General features: G+C 34.4%; 1 protein-coding gene across 9 annotated transcripts; it reads left to right on the forward strand.

Annotated features, from left to right (window-relative positions):
* The first annotated feature begins 4,220 nt into the window (after positions 1 to 4,220).
* On the forward strand, positions 4,221 to 14,808 carry LOC133297744 (casein kinase 1-like protein 11). Of its 9 annotated transcripts, none has more exons than XM_061496936.1 (14): positions 4,221 to 4,867; positions 4,968 to 5,008; positions 5,576 to 5,645; positions 5,785 to 5,933; positions 6,022 to 6,117; positions 11,478 to 11,548; positions 12,434 to 12,495; positions 12,604 to 12,667; positions 12,751 to 12,835; positions 13,122 to 13,248; positions 13,324 to 13,405; positions 13,505 to 13,578; positions 13,772 to 13,902; positions 14,030 to 14,808. In XM_061496936.1, the coding sequence occupies exons 1-14, from the start codon at positions 4,792 to 4,794 to the stop codon at positions 14,306 to 14,308; spliced, it is 1,407 nt and encodes a 468-aa protein (XP_061352920.1). In that variant the 5' UTR covers positions 4,221 to 4,791; the 3' UTR covers positions 14,309 to 14,808. The 9 variants fall into 9 exon arrangements, with proteins under 9 accessions (XP_061352920.1, XP_061352917.1, XP_061352918.1 ...); XM_061496933.1 differs by having other exon boundaries at positions 13,324 to 13,397; positions 13,518 to 13,578; positions 13,772 to 13,896; XM_061496934.1 differs by having other exon boundaries at positions 13,324 to 13,397; positions 13,518 to 13,576; positions 13,761 to 13,896.
* The last annotated feature ends 1,038 nt before the right edge of the window (positions 14,809 to 15,846 follow it).

A 15,846-nucleotide genomic window follows, 5' to 3' on the forward strand; every position in this document is an offset into this window, starting at 1 on the left:
TGGACCTCAAGATCCTTGCCTTTTCAGGTGTTGACGATCTTAAGCGCCGGATCGATCGCTCTCACTCTGAAATCCTCAAGGATCTCGAAGCTTCTCATTCGCGTCTCCACAAGCATTTCAAGGTTTCTTCTTCTCACGCTTTCTTGCTCTCCTTGGTTGCATCAGTTCAATAGGGTTTGTGAAATTCTTTGTGTGTGGTTACTGATGACAAATTTTTGATGGCATCTTTTTTGTAGGGTTGAACCCCTAATAGAAGATATATTGCATGAGAGTTGAACCCCAAGTCCGACGACATCGTTGAACTCCCTCTCTTCCCTCTCCCTCTGGTCCTTTTCCCCGTCACCATTCTTCCTCTCCAGATCTTCGAGTTCTGGTACCGGATAATGTTGCACATAGATCTCATCTTCAATGCTCTCTATAGCAATGTTGTTTCGGGAATACGTTTTATATATATTTGATGTCTTTTATAAATGATATTGTAATTTGATGATTCATGTTTTGGGTATTGGGGTTTTTCTTTTTTCTTTTTCTTGTGTGTTTGTAAGTTGTGAGTTATATTGATTTTATACTTGCTGTAAACTTTGATTACGCCAGAGTTTTGTCTTCCTTCACTTTCATGTTTACACAGAAGCAACCGATTTGCTACAAAAATTATCATTAGATACTCAGCCCAAGGCCTGGGAAATTCCCGAGCCTGCCAAGAAGGTAAATTTTTTGGTTTTTATGTCTGTTAGTGATTCATGATTGAACTTAATTAGTAACAAAAATAAAATTCTTTTGTGTATAAATAGTGGCTGGTGACTCAAAACCCAGAATTCAAATCAAAAGCATCATAAAACAAATTAGCTAATTACAAAGTCAAACTAAAGGAATTATAGATTAAACAAAAAAATATTTAAAATTATATATAATGTATAGTTGATTAAAAAATAATTTAAATTCAAAATTTAAATAAAAAATAAGAAATGACATATCTTCTATATCTACACTTAAAGGAAAATCATTATTTGGCAAGTTGCTGACTGTTGTTCTCTCCTCCAATATCCACATTCATACTACATACCACTTTAATTTTTCCACTTTTAAAAACGTTGCAAATTTAAATTTTTATTTGATAAGTGGGAAAAGATTTCAGCATTCATTACAAAATATTTCACTTTTCAGATTTGAATTTTGAAATTTAAACATGATGTGTGTGAAAATAGGTCATCATTTATTACAAATATAAAATTACACTTTCTGCCTTGGAAATATAGTCTATTAATTTCGTACATCCAAGAAAAACTATAATAACAATGAAACCACTATAAAGTAAATTTAATTTTAATAAAAAATTATTAATTAAACGGAAAAAATATTTAAAATTATAAAAATATAATTTAAAATAAAGTAAATTAAAATCTTAAGTTAAAATAATGATACAAAAAGGAAAAAAATCGTACAAGAAACTTTTTAATAAATACTTAAGATAAATATTTTAAATGTATTTATATATATATATGTATATAATATAAATTAAAAGAGAAAAAATTATTTTTTAAAAGTATGTATAATTAATTCTATTATCATGTTGAATTTTAAATTTTAAAATTAAATATATTATAAAGAAATCAAACTTTCATTCTTTTAATGTAAGAGTGTAATTAACACAATTTCCTATGTCGTGAATGATTACCTAGAAGCTATTACTTTGAGAATGTGCAGAGACTTCTATGCATGTTTCCCTTTATTTTTTGCATAGAAAATTGTTAAGCCTATTAATTTATAACTATGTCTATTGAGAGGGAAAATATTTAATACTTAAAATTTAAACTTTTTAAATTTGAATTTTGAACTTGAGAGGTGGGAAAAGATTCAGCATTTAATATTGATCACTACTTTCTGTATGGAAAATTATTAAGCATATTAATGATAGTTATTATTATGTCTATTGGACTTATTATTATAACTATTAGAATTTATTATAAAACTGGAAAAAATATTTGTATAAAATTAATTTAATTTAAATAAAAAATTACTAATTAAACGAAAAAAATATTTAAAATTATAAAAATATTCTTTAAAATACAAACGACACAAATCCTTGCAAAAAAATAATTATTTATTATTATTTTTTAAATCTGATTGTAATAAATGAAAGTCCATCTCTGAGATAAAATATAAAAATTTAAATGTGACGATAAGAACTTTTTGTGTGGATAAATATAAAATTCTATTGCATGCTGATAGTTAAAGTGGCAAACTGGGATCGGCCCGAAGGGCCGGCCCACCAACACATTTTTATAATTAAATTAAAGTTTTATCTTTCTTCTTTTATAATTAAATTCCTAAATCTGATTTTAATTGTTGTAAATACAAATTCGTAAAATTCAAAATACTAATGACACAAATCCTTGCAAAAAAAATAATTATTTATATAAAAGAGCGATAGCTAAAGGTTGCAAACTGGGCTTGGCCTAGAGGGCCTGCCCGCCCCACCCTTCAACACATTTTTATAATTAAATTAAAATTCTGTTATTCTTTTTTAATAATTAAACTCCTAATTCAGATTTCAATTTTTGTAAATACAAATTTATAAAATCTCAAATAATAACGACACAAAATTAAAATCATTAAAAAAGACAAAATTTGAAAATACAAATTTGTAAAATTCAAAATACTAATGACACAATCCTTGCAAAGAATAATTATTTATATAAAACAGTTATAGTTAAAGGTTGCAAACTGGGCTTGGCCCAAAGGGCTTGCACGCCTCGCCTGTCAACACGTTTTAATAATTAAATTAAAATTTCACTTTTCTCCTTTTATAATTAAATTCCTAATTCAGATTTCAATTTTTGTAAATGCGAATTTATAAAATTCCAAATACTAACTACACAAAATCACAAATCCTTGCAAAAAAATAATTATTTATTATTATTTTATAAATCTAATTATAATAAATGAAAGTTCATCTCTGAGATAAAATAGAAAATCTTAGACGTAATTATAAGAGCCTTTTTTGTGAATAAATATAAAAACGTTAGTTATAGGTAGCAAACAAACAAATTTATTTTTTCCCTGTGCATCGCACGAGTTACACTTAATTTTGAAGAAGCTTTTTTACTTAGGGTGCTGATTTGGAACATTATCCAAGAAAACTGAACGCTCTTAATGAAAAATTCATGTTATTTAAGGTCAACGTAAAAAAAAAAATTGGAGTCATATAATGAGCCAAGATATCAAGTTTCAAGTGTTTGAAGCAGTGAAGCTATTGTCACCTCATTCTTTAAGTCTTTGGTGGACCCAAATGTATGTTGTTATTTTTTAAAAATTTATCATTGTGGGTTCTTTATATTGTTACAAGTTTTTAGCATGTGTATTGATTTGATGATGTTTAGACACATTTGTTCCAATGTAAGCAAAAAATATGACTCATACATAACCATTTGAATAATTTGCTTTCAAATCCCTTTCAGACAACGTTTTTTGGGTTCTAAAAAAATAACCTATTTTTTTTTGTTGAGATTATTACTTCTGGGTGTTAACATATTAGCGTAATTTATTTAATGAGCATTTGCATTTTGTATCGTAGGCATAAATATGATGGTAGAAGAGGATGTCCCTGATAATGCATAAACATAGGAAATCACATGTTTGGTATGTGTTAAACTCATCCCTCCAATGATTGCTACAGAATGACACTGAATTAATAGTATAGGTACAAGCTGATCTTTTAATTCCATGTTTGCTTGGTCTGTTTGTTACCTTGATTTTATTAGTGACTGTTATAGTTAGCAATAAGTTGTATGCATTTTTTTCTTTTTTTAACCATCCTCATTTTAACATAGTCTACTATGGCATATTTATTTTTTACATAACTCATCGAGTAGATAATTATATTTGATTTGCATAATATTGATCACTCTAGATAGCATATTTTTGTTTATGGTTGACATTTGTAAAGTTTTGTGTCAATGTTGTAGTTTTTTCCACCCTAAATATAGAACAAGATAACAACACAGGTTTTTGTAAGTATAAGGTTTGCAGTGCGATTAACCAACCACAGCGGACGACAAATATTTTGTTCTTTTTTCTCCGGACATCGCACGGGTAATTCACTGGTACTAATAAATAGTTGTTTTTATCTACCAAAAAAAGAAGAAGTTGTTTTTCATTAATTTTTTTTATTAATAATAATTCACTCTCAGTCTCTCTCATACACTTACTCATCCATTTTCTTTCCTAGAATGTCAAATTTTCCCGAGAAAACTTACACACTCATTCACTCACTCAATTTCCAGTACCTCTCCACACACAGATCCGAAGGGTCATCCCAAAATTGACACTCTTCTCTTCTCTTTGCGTGGATATCGCAGGCATTAGATTCTTTTTCCGTTTTCGTGTTTCTAGCTCTTCTCTCCATAGAAGAAGTAAAAGAGGTTTCTTTGCATGACCCAGTTTTGTGCTTGCTTCTATTCAACCAGCAATGGGTGTCTTGTAGATTCTTCATCCTTGATCTTATTTTGATCAACAATTTCTCTCTCTCTCTCTCTCTCTCTCCCCCCCCCCCCCCCTTTATTTTTTTTGGGATTTTTGAGGTATTGGGAGTCCAAAGCCTGAATTTTTGAGTGATTCAATACGCCATCGGATTGAAGGATCTGAAATGAGATCTTCGGAGTAGAAAATTTTTAAATTTATTTTTTCAAATTTTTTACAGCAATTTATGTATTTGGTAGAGTGTTTTGCAATTTAGCAAGGGACAAAAAGGTTGAGTTTGGGGTTTATGTATGTTTGATTGGGTTTGTGGTGATGGATCCTGTTATTGGTGGAAAATTTAAGCTTGGGAGGAAGATTGGTAGTGGATCATTTGGCGAGCTTTTTTTGGGTATGCTCTATATCCAAATTCTTAGTAGCATCGTTTGTTTGCTTTGAATAATTTGAACTTCACGTTTTGTGACCTTTTCTGTTGCTTTTGTTTGTTTCAGGGGTTAATGTGCAGAGTGGAGAGGAAGTGGCTGTCAAGCTGGTTAGTGCAGTTATGGACTCTTATGCTGCATGCTTTGGAATTTCTATTATTCTTATTGTTTTGTTTTGTTTTGTTTTTCCATGGTGAATAGATGCATTGTGTTGCTGTGGAAGTGAGTTAATTGGTATCTTTTTGTTTTATGTTTCTGAAATGTAACGCTTGTCACTTAGGCTATGTTAGCGGTTATGCTTTTGCATACTGGTTGCTTGACCTTCAATGAATATTTGCAGATCTTAATCATGTTTCTTGCACTATTTTTTTTTTTCTTAGCATTTATTTGGTTTGCATGTTATTATTTGACATGATTTTTCTTGCTTCAAGATACATACACTTTTATTGGGCATGCTATTAGCCTATGACAATGTCTCAAAGTTGGGTTGATTTAAAATCCTTAATGCAAGTTTTGGCTTCGTGCTTTATGATTGTTATTGTTAGTGTCCATAGACTTTTGTTTTGGAGATCATAACTTAATGCATTGGGTTAGTTGTGTACTCGATCACCTGAGTTTTGTGATAATTTGTTACCTAACCATTTCATTGCACTATCATCTTTCCATTGGCTTGTCAGGAATCTGTGAAGACCAAGCATCCTCAACTTCTATATGAGTCAAAATTGTATATGCTTCTTCAAGGAGGAAGTTAGTAATTTTTTTTCTTCCTAATTTATACTTGTTCAATTTCCTTTTATGCAGCCAAAACATGCATTTGTATTCTTTCATGAAGCAAACTTAATAGTTCATGAGCTCATCTGATTAATGCGTTCATTTTTATTTGAAGCCGGCATACCTAATTTAAAATGGTCCGGAGTTGAGGGCGACTACAATGTCATGGTTATTGACCTTCTTGGACCAAGTCTTGAGGACTTGTTTAACTATTGCAATAGAAAATTCTCTTTGAAAACAGTTTTGATGCTTGCAGATCAGCTAGTAAGTATAGATTTAATGTCCAGAAAACCATACTTTTAACATACAGCTGAAGTAGTTTTTCTGTTTTACCTCAATCTGGTTTACCTAGATTAACAGAGTTGATTACATGCATTCCCGGGGCTTTCTGCATCGTGATATAAAGCCTGACAATTTTTTAATGGGTTTAGGCCGCAAGGCAAATCAGGTATCTTTTGCTTTCCAGCATTTATTGAAATTAAGTCTTATATGCTTGGGAGTTTATGTTTTAAGAATCTTATCAAATTGGGAAAATGGATATATGGAGACCTGAATGTTGTAAACACCAAATGAACTGTAATGTATAGTAACCATCAGGTTGGTGATTTTTACTAGAGGGATAGTTTGTGGTATTCTTGGGAGGAATGTATTCTCTCTTGCTGTCTATTCTATTGGTTTTGTAAATTCCTATGAGATGTAGTGTTTTGTAGACATAGGTAGGTGATTTTTACTATACTTGGCCAACTTCCTCCAGTTCTGACTTCAGAATCCATAACAGAAATTTGTTAGTACATTCTCTTTCCCATAAACCTGTAGGACATGTCCTTTATAATAAGATTATTTATTTTAATCAAATTTGCATTATTGTCATGTATTTCTAATTTTCTATTTTTCTAGAGACCATTGAGGATAAGTACTCTGAATGCGTTAATAGTGTTGGTTAGATGGTTTAAGCTTGGGAGTTGAGCTGCAGTGTTCATCAGTATAAAACGGGATTTAGAAGAGAAAAGGGAGGAGGGAAAGATATTGAAACTATTGATCTGCAATATCATTTTCTAAATGGACAGTATTTCGCTGCTGCCTAGGAACAGTCAAAGCCTACGAGTACTAGCATTATTATGTACTTACTATTTGTCTGAAAACATGATGTTTAATGAGATGAAATATTGTTTACCAACATTCACCATTTCTGTTATAACTTCCACGAGTATTAGGCCAAAATAATGTTGTTCAGACTTTAGAGTTATTAGATTTCCACCATTGAAGAGGAAAGCTAGAAGGTAGAGGAAATTGTAAGAGAGAGACGAGAGAGAAAGATCTGAAGAAGAGTCATCTTTGTATTGAGTTTTCGGTAAAATGAATTAATACAGAGGGAAGAGTTACCAGCTCTATATATAGAGCTGATGCCAACTCAGTGATGAGTTGGCAGCTAAACAACCATACAACAGAAAGCTCAACAGAAAGGAAAACTACCTAACAGAATACAAAAGAGAAATAATCACCTATGGTTGATACTTGATACAAACTAAAGTATTCTACTACCAGACTAATACACTAATACTCCCCCGCAAGCTCAGCAGGGTTGGAGAGGTAGAGCAGTGTTCAACACTCTGACCTTGGCTCTGAATTCAGTGAAGGAAGCAAGAGGCAATGTTTTGGTATAGGTATCAGCCAGCTGAGAAGTAGCAGGGATATGGAACACCTGAATATCTTTTGCTACAACCTCTTCACGAAGGAAATGCCAATCCAACTCAAGATGCTTGGTTCAAGCATGTAAGATTGGATTATGTGCTATAGCAATTGCACTAAGATTATCACACAGAATTTGAGGAATTGAGAGGGACATCTGCAGCTCTTGAAAGAGACATAATCCACAATATTTCTGCACAAATTAAAGCCATGCTTCTGTATTCTGCTTCCGCAGTAGACTGGGCCACAAGAGTCTGCTTTCTGGACCACCAAAATATCAGATTGGGGCCAAGAAGATGCAAGCTCCTGAGGTTGATCTGTGGTCATCAAGGTTACTGCCCCAGTCAGCATCACAAATGGCAGTAAGAGGAAATGAACCAGTGGCAGATTTGACTGATTGGAAGTGAAGACCAAAGTGGATGGTGTCTTGAAGATATCTCAAGATGCGTTTGACAGCTTTCCAATGCTGCACTAGTGGCTGACTCGTGAATTGACACACTTTATTCATAGAGAAAGAGATTTCTGGCTTGGTTATTGTCACATACTGTAGTGCTCCCACCACTGATCGATATAACTGAGAATCTTCAACAGTATTGGAGCCAAATCTTGACAGTTTACAGCTGGAGGCCATAGGAGTAGAAATTGACTTCAACAGTACTGGAGTTTGTAACAGCCCTTTACGTACCGGTAATGTTATCATTGCATATGGTATTAAGCGCAGTTACAATCACCGTAATTGAGTTAATTAAATTACGGGTAAACTTTTTCTTTTATTACATCCTTATCTTTAAACATTAACCATTTCCATAATCAATTAAAAACAACACCGTAATTGTAAATGCAAAACTCGCAGAAGCATAAAACTTATTTATTATAACCCCTCCAAGCAATACCATTAACTCTAGGTTATAAAATGACTCATTTTCAAAATTTGCAGTGGGAATCCAACTGTAGGGAATCAATTCCCAGCAGCTACAGTAACAGACAATAGCTTCATTTTGGCTCCCCTGTTTTTAGGAATCGATTCCCATCATAAGGAATCGATTCCCAGCCTTCACAGTGGCTGAATTCTACGTCCCCTATTTCAGGGAATTGATTCCCACACTGAAGGGAATCGATTCCCTTATTGTGAAATCACATTTTGACAGCTTTTTGACTTCAAAGGGAATCAAGTAACTTACTCCTAACACTTTAATAATTAATATAATACATGTACAAGTACTAATGTAGGCTCTAGGCCCTTCCATCATTATGCCATGTCTCAATTACAATAGTTCCCAATTCCAAAGCCATTTAAACATCAAATGGTCACTTTACCTCACAAGTCTCCAAATGCCTCTAAACTCAAAATATGTGGCCATGGACAAGTCTCATGCTCACCAAATACCAATATAAGCAAAAGGCATAGAATATACATCAATTACAAAAGACTTAGAATATAGTCATGAACACCCAAAAGCATGGAAATCTCAACATGCAATATGTTCATGATCTAAGTCCAAAATACTAAATGTAATGCTATGTGCATCAATTATAATCCTCCAAAATGCTATGCTCTCCATAAGCAAATCATGCTCAACTCCTCCACTAAGCGGGCCTCTTACCCGAAGATCCTCCATGCTCGACATAATCTGAAATAATGTCCCCAAACACGGGGTGAGATATACAAATATATCTCAGTAAACCAAGGGTACTAGAGGATCACTCCACCCCATGGCTCACTCAATGTGCATACAATGATCATCATATAAAATGCATAACATACAAAATCACATCACACTGGGCTCACATCCAAGAACCTTCATATAAAGATTCCGTTCAAGGACCCCATCATATAACTCCCGGGAAGCTTCCTAGTGCCTCTCCCATGGATGAGACGACCCCATGGCAAAACCCATCTGGAACTCCTTAAGAGACCTATCCAGTGGAAGTCCCACGTTTGGATCATCCTGGTGCTGCTCCCAGAGACGGCCCCACGGCAAAACCCGACCGGAGTCCCCCAAAGGGATATCTCTAGCGGAAGTCCAAACCACACATCTACTGGCCAGAGATCACAGATATGTCACACAATCAAAGCAACAATGCATGAACATACAATTTCACACAATGTCATAGAGCACAAAATCCAACCACGACCTTCCACTAGGTGTGGCGGAACACACAAGGGATAAAACCCAAGTACCAAGAGTTTACCTCAACTCCGCAAATATTGCTCTTCCACGTAAGCTCCAAGCTTAATCCGTTTCTATTGCGTCCGTGAGAGGCAACCTATATGATCAAACAACAATGACCATCAACCAATTGCAAACAATCAATCAACTTCACAATAATTATAACTAAACATAACCACTTAGGCCTAATGGCCATCTTACATTTAATTCAACTACCTCAACCATTTTAATCATCAACTAATTCACCAATCCACTATTCTATGCATCAAATCATCAACCATTAATTGTACAACATTTTTCACATCATTTTTCCTTATCTTTTCCTCTAGGTCGAATTCCACATGGAATCATGCTCCAAGGTTTTCAATCCAATTCAACACTTACACATATCATACAATCCTATTATTAACTCATACCAATGCTTCACAACTCAATTATTCAATCCTACCATCATACCAATTCACAAAGTATTGAAATCTCATCACAAAATTTCCTAAGTTACAATTTCCAAATCACCACAATTTTTATTGCATCAATCATCATCATTTATCATTTTAAGCATTTAATTCCAAAGGAGCAACATCATTAAAAGCCCATAACTACCATAACTCATCATCACATAATAAAAACCCTCACCCAATTTGTGATCTCAATGAAAACTCAATGAGAGTGTGAAAACTTACCACCAATAGCTTCCTAGGGTCCAAAGGAATGATCTTCAACCAATGAATCAACCCAAAAGGTACCAAAAATTTCCCAAAATACACCAAATTTCGTGGCTGATTTATGGGATTTTCTCCTCACACAATGATCCCCACAAGGTGCACTCTACATGAAAGTCATTCCCAAGATGATGGAGAACAACTTTGTAGTTGGGAGTTTCTCCTAAAAATGGCTAGAAATCAAGGTTGCAATTCAAAAAGCTCTCTACCCTAACAATGGTGAAGGAGCTCCACGGTGGAGAGGAAATTAGGAGAGAGAGTATTCAGATTTTTGAGTTTAAAAGGTCACTTACTCACTTAAAACACTTATGTGGGTCCTACATGCGAATTAACTATATTAAATCACCTAATTTAACCCATAAATTCATAACCTACGTATTTTTCTTGTTCACGTCATATTTTTACTTCCTAAAAATACTGATAATATTTTCGCGCTTATCGGTACAATTATACCGCAGTATTTTACACCGGAAAAGTCACTATTCATCAAATTTTCCGAAACTTGCCTATCCACTTGATTTTTCGTTCTGAATCCATTTCCGGCATTATTTTTACCATTTGAGACCTTCTACTCGATTTTTCTTGCCTAGGATTACGTGTTTGGTAAATTACCATTTTGCTCTTCTTATGTATCTTGGCCCTAATTTTAGGATTTTCATTAATCCTACCCTTTAATCATCATTATCTCATATAATTATACATTTAAAAATATGAGATGTTACAGAGTTCACTTAGCCAAAAAAATAAAAATTCTTCCATCTAAATCTAATACCGGATGTATATCTGAGTGTTTGATATTCATGTCTTGGCGAATAATGAATGACCTAGTAATTGGAATCCTTTAATAGCTTTATATATTTTTTTACTTAAGTATTTTCATTTGCTATGCCTACAAATTTTGAAATATCATTATGTAGTTTGAAAGTTGGAGCCAAAAAAGTACAAAACTGATTCAAGTATTCAGTATTATAACTAGCTTCTTAGAAAGCTCTTTCTGCAAAGACATTCACCTAGACAGTGTATGTATACAAAAAAGCATCTCAAGTGGTTTTTGCACTGAAGCCCTTATCCTTTGGTTGTTAGGGTCTAAATTTTAAAGATATGCATGCTAAGTTGATTTTGATTTATTTTGTAGGCAGCACTATTGAATATCAAGAGCTAAAATATTTTATGGGTTACTATATATCCTTTGTCAACTCTCCTGATTTTTTTTATATGCATTACAGGTATACATAATTGATTATGGCCTTGCAAAAAAGTATCGCGATCTTCAAACACATAAGCATATACCATACAGGTATTAAATTTAAGATTTTGTTTCAGAAGTCTGTAACTTGTTTTCTTTATGTTCCTTGAGACTTGAGTATATTGTCTCTGTCGTGTCTTTCCATTGTTTTCTTTGGAATTTTTTTTTCTTCCTATGTGGTTCCCTTCTTATAGCATTCCCGTTAGTATTTGCTACTGCTTGGAAGTTTACAGGTTTAAACTGTCTCCCCACTATGGTACTTGATATCCTTTTTTTCCCAGCTTCCTCAGGTTGTTTTTTACCGTGTCCTCAATGAACAATGTTAGTTGTGTTGCTGGGATAGATAATAGGTTTGATTTTATTAAGGGTATAATCTGGGTTGGTGCAACTTGAGTTTAACTAGTTTCTAGACTACACTTGAGTCTGCATCTGCTACCTGAATATGCATGAAAATACTTCCATCTTTTTATTGCTAACCTGAACCCATCACTTGTTTACATATCTTGAATCTTCCCAGCCAGAGGCAAAAGTAATTTGATCCTTTCGTCATCTCCAGTTCTTGTTAATCAACAAGCGTAGGGGTGCACAATAGCAGGGGCACAAGAAGGGTTTCCCAATTGTTTATCTATAATGAAATCATTATTAAATTGTTGACCATGTTTTCTTGCAAATTATCTACATTGGGGAATTTGGGGGAGTTGGCATCAAACATGTTAATTTTTCATTTCTTTATATTTTGTTTCAACATTCAAGTCAGTTCTTTGTTGACTTATATGCCAATGAATGTGCAATAATGGATAGAATGAATTTTTCTAACTGGTGGCAGTTACATGTGGAATTGCATTTCTTCATTTCTTTAAATTAAAAAACTAATTATTGTCCTACACCTCTCTTGTTTCACGAATGGTCATGGTCACACTACTTTTCTTACAACAGGGAAAACAAGAATCTCACTGGAACTGCTCGGTATGCAAGTGTTAACACTCACCTTGGAGTTGGTGAGTGAGGCAATTTATTACAGATACTAATCAATAAGCTTATTTATTAAAATTCTTAAAATCCAAATGGTTGTACATTTACAACTCTTATCCTGATTATTCTTGCAGAACAAAGCAGAAGAGATGATCTTGAATCACTTGGTTATGTGCTAATGTACTTTTTGAGAGGAAGGTTGGTTTCGATGCTGAGATTCTTAGTTCTGTAATTGTCTTTGTTGTTGTATTTTCTAACATGGTATAGCAATTCTTTTTCAGTCTTCCTTGGCAGGGCTTGAAAGCTGGAACTAAAAAGCAGAAGTATGACAAGATAAGTGAGAAGAAGATGCTTACTTCAATAGAGGTACTGGTATTTGCTTGCAAGAAGCTTTTATGCAAATACTTTACTTTGATGATTTGAATCATTGGATATGTTAGGATGACGTCTAGTTTTCTACTGATTTCGGTTTCATCTGTACAATTTGTTTACTCCAAGTATTTTTCTCCATCATATATAAATATTTCTTTTCTTTTTCAGCATCATACATTTTACTTAAATTGAATTGATTGGAAAAATAACTAATCAATTTAATTCTTTTTTCTATATTTTTTTTGTTGCCAAGAATTTATCATATGGATTTCTGAAACAGGTCTTATGCAAGTCACATCCATCAGAATTCGCATCTTACTTCCAATATTGCCGATCATTACAGTTTGAAGATAAACCTAATTATTCATATCTTAAGAAACTCTTTCGAGACCTATTCATTAGAGAAGGTACCTTGCAGATGCATAAGCTTTATCGTTCCTCTGTTGAAAATTCTTCCAACCTTAGAAATGTTGCTTTCACAGGTTGTCAGTTTGACTATGTATTTGATTGGACTATATTGAAGTATCCACAAATTGGATCCAGTTCTAGAGCTCGAGTGAGTTCTTCTAATGGTGTTAATCTTCATCTGTGAAGAGGCAATAAATGTGGTTCCGTTGCATCTTCAGTAAAGTAATGGTTCTAGTTATATAATTTTTTTTTGTTGCATTTTCGACAGCCAAGTGGGAAACCAGTCTTAAACCCAGGACAATCTGGAGAGAGATTAGAACGGCCGTCAGGTTTGCTCCTGAAGCAAGATCTGGATTCTTTTTTATTCTGAAGCAATTTCACTGCTATGCTGATAAATGGTTTCTATTTCTTATAGATTCACGAGCCTTTAAATTCTATTATTCTGTATGTCTCTTCTTTATTCTTATAGCTGTAAATAAAAAGACTTTCAACGGCTAACTCCTTATATTTTGGTCGGACAAGACATTCGCGATAGATTATCAGGTGCAGTGGAGGCATTTTCAAGAAGGAATAGCTCTGGGCATGGTCTGCATACTGATCATTCCAAGCATAGGTCTTTAAATGATGTGCCATCTTCAAAAGTTGTGGTTAGTGTCTTCATCTTCATATTATTTTCTTTTTTGTATAGCTTGTCTTTTTGTTTTGTTTTTTGGTTCAATTTTTATGAATAGTAAATTGACTGCCTAAACTTTTCTTGTTATCTGACACTCGTCTTTGCAGCAACCTGATTCTAATAGGGCTCGTAGTTCTTCTCGCAATGGCAGTGCCTCCAAAAGGCCTGTCATATCAAGCAGCAGACCAAGCACTTCTGCTGAACCTAGTGAAAGCCGTTCCAGTCGATTGGTCTCAAGCAATGGTCGTCTATCTACTACTCAGAGGATTCAATCTGGTTTTGAGTCCAAATCATCATTTACCCGTGGTGCAGGGACAAGAGGTGGTCGTGATGATGCACTCAGGAGCTTTGAGCTCTTGTCAATTGGTACAGGGAAAAGGAAATGAAGATCCATGTGGTCAGAAAATTTCACGGGTTGCATACCCTTCTACCTTCTTGAGACAGCCACACTTGATTACACCGTATATTTCCACCGTGTTGGGTCCATTCAAGGCTAAAAGCTTTGGCAGACTCTTTTTATACCTCTTCAGATGTTCTTCCATGATTATTTTAGCATGGACCCATTCATGAAGAGTCTCAATCTTGTAATAAATATATTTTCCATATTTTTCTGTTGAAGAAAAGGAAAGAGAAACTGCAGAGTCTAATATGCTTTGCAAGTTTTCTACCTTTTCTGTGCATAATTGGGACCTGTCTTTTTTGTCACTATGTAGTACACAGAGGAAATGAAATTGCTCTGAGCTAATAGTAGGTGGCTCCTAATATGAATTAGAGAAAAACAGGAGACTGCTGTGCAACAGTGCAAGTGGAAATTATGAAACTTTGGTGTAATTTCAAAACTGTTTGGCGCATGTCAGGGTTAAGGCTTTGGCAGGTAGCTATGAAGTGTGTTCTATTCTTTTATCTTTTCATGGTGTTTAGCAATTTGCATTTTGTTATATACTTTTGAACTTTGTTTTATTTTATTCCACTCTGAAACGTTGCCATTTTTGTGGTGAATAGGATGTGTTTTTTGCTGACCATTTAGAACTCCAAAATTGTACACTGCTTGTAGTTTAATCTGGTGGGAAGCCTTTAACTGCTCATGAGTCATTTTTTTTTTTGAAAGATAATGGAAATGAAAAACACAGCAAAAAGGCCTAAGTACAGAACCTAGCCCAGCGAACACCTACAGTGTCGCTGTATAAACTTTGAAGACAACCAGGAGGAGGGTCATCAAAGACTTGCGCATCCCATGGAAAGCTATACGCATGTGAAGCTAAGAAATCAACTACTTTGTTTCCTTCACGACGGACATGAGAAATCTGCACCTGCCAGCATCTTTGCAACATTCCTCTAATGCGTTGCACCAAGCTCGACGAAGGGTGATCTTGATAGAGGGAATCTCCTTTCAGCCACACATTTCTAAATCCTTTTTCCCAAGCTAAATGCAAACCTTCCAAACAAGCCCATAATTCTGCATGCAAAACAGTACCTGGCCCCAAATTCTTGCAGAAATCGATAACCCAAGCTCCGGACGGGTCACGAATAACACCACCACATCCTGATCTGTTCCCATTACCAACTCTAGCCCCATCAACATTAAGTTTAACCCATCCTAACGGAGGACAAGACCAAGCTATCATCTTCTCTACACTGTTTCTCGGTTGAAGACCTGTTGCATGGAGAGTGGTAGCTGTATGCTTGACACAATTGCTATACCCCAAGGCTGAGTGGGCAATTGTGTAAGCATTATTGATTTTTCCTTCAAAAACTCAAGTGTTTCTACTCCAAATGCTCCACGCTAATATCCCAAAAGTCAAAGGCCAATCATTGTCCATTGCCAAGCTTCTACAATTTTTTATGTTAGAGAAGATCCAGTCATGCAGATTAAGCTAGAAGAATACCTGCCAACTGGTTTGATGAACCACCAACCTCCAAACCT

Source organism: Gastrolobium bilobum, unplaced genomic scaffold (assembly GCF_033153095.1).
Source record: "Gastrolobium bilobum isolate Gb01-03AN ecotype WA unplaced genomic scaffold, APGP_CSIRO_Gbil_v1 utg9057, whole genome shotgun sequence".
NCBI lineage: Eukaryota > Viridiplantae > Streptophyta > Magnoliopsida > Fabales > Fabaceae > Gastrolobium > Gastrolobium bilobum.

Bases quoted from the DNA above. Each gene is read 5' to 3' on its own strand.
- LOC133297744 (XM_061496936.1), top strand. From the start codon at position 4,792: ATGGATCCTGTTATTGGTGGAAAATTTAAGCTTGGGAGGAAGATTGGT. The intron at 5,009-5,575 runs GTTAGTGCAGTT...TTGGCTTGTCAG, and splicing joins AGGAAGTGGCTGTCAAGCTG to GAATCTGTGAAGACCAAGCA. The intron at 5,934-6,021 runs GTAAGTATAGAT...TGGTTTACCTAG, and splicing joins TGATGCTTGCAGATCAGCTA to ATTAACAGAGTTGATTACAT.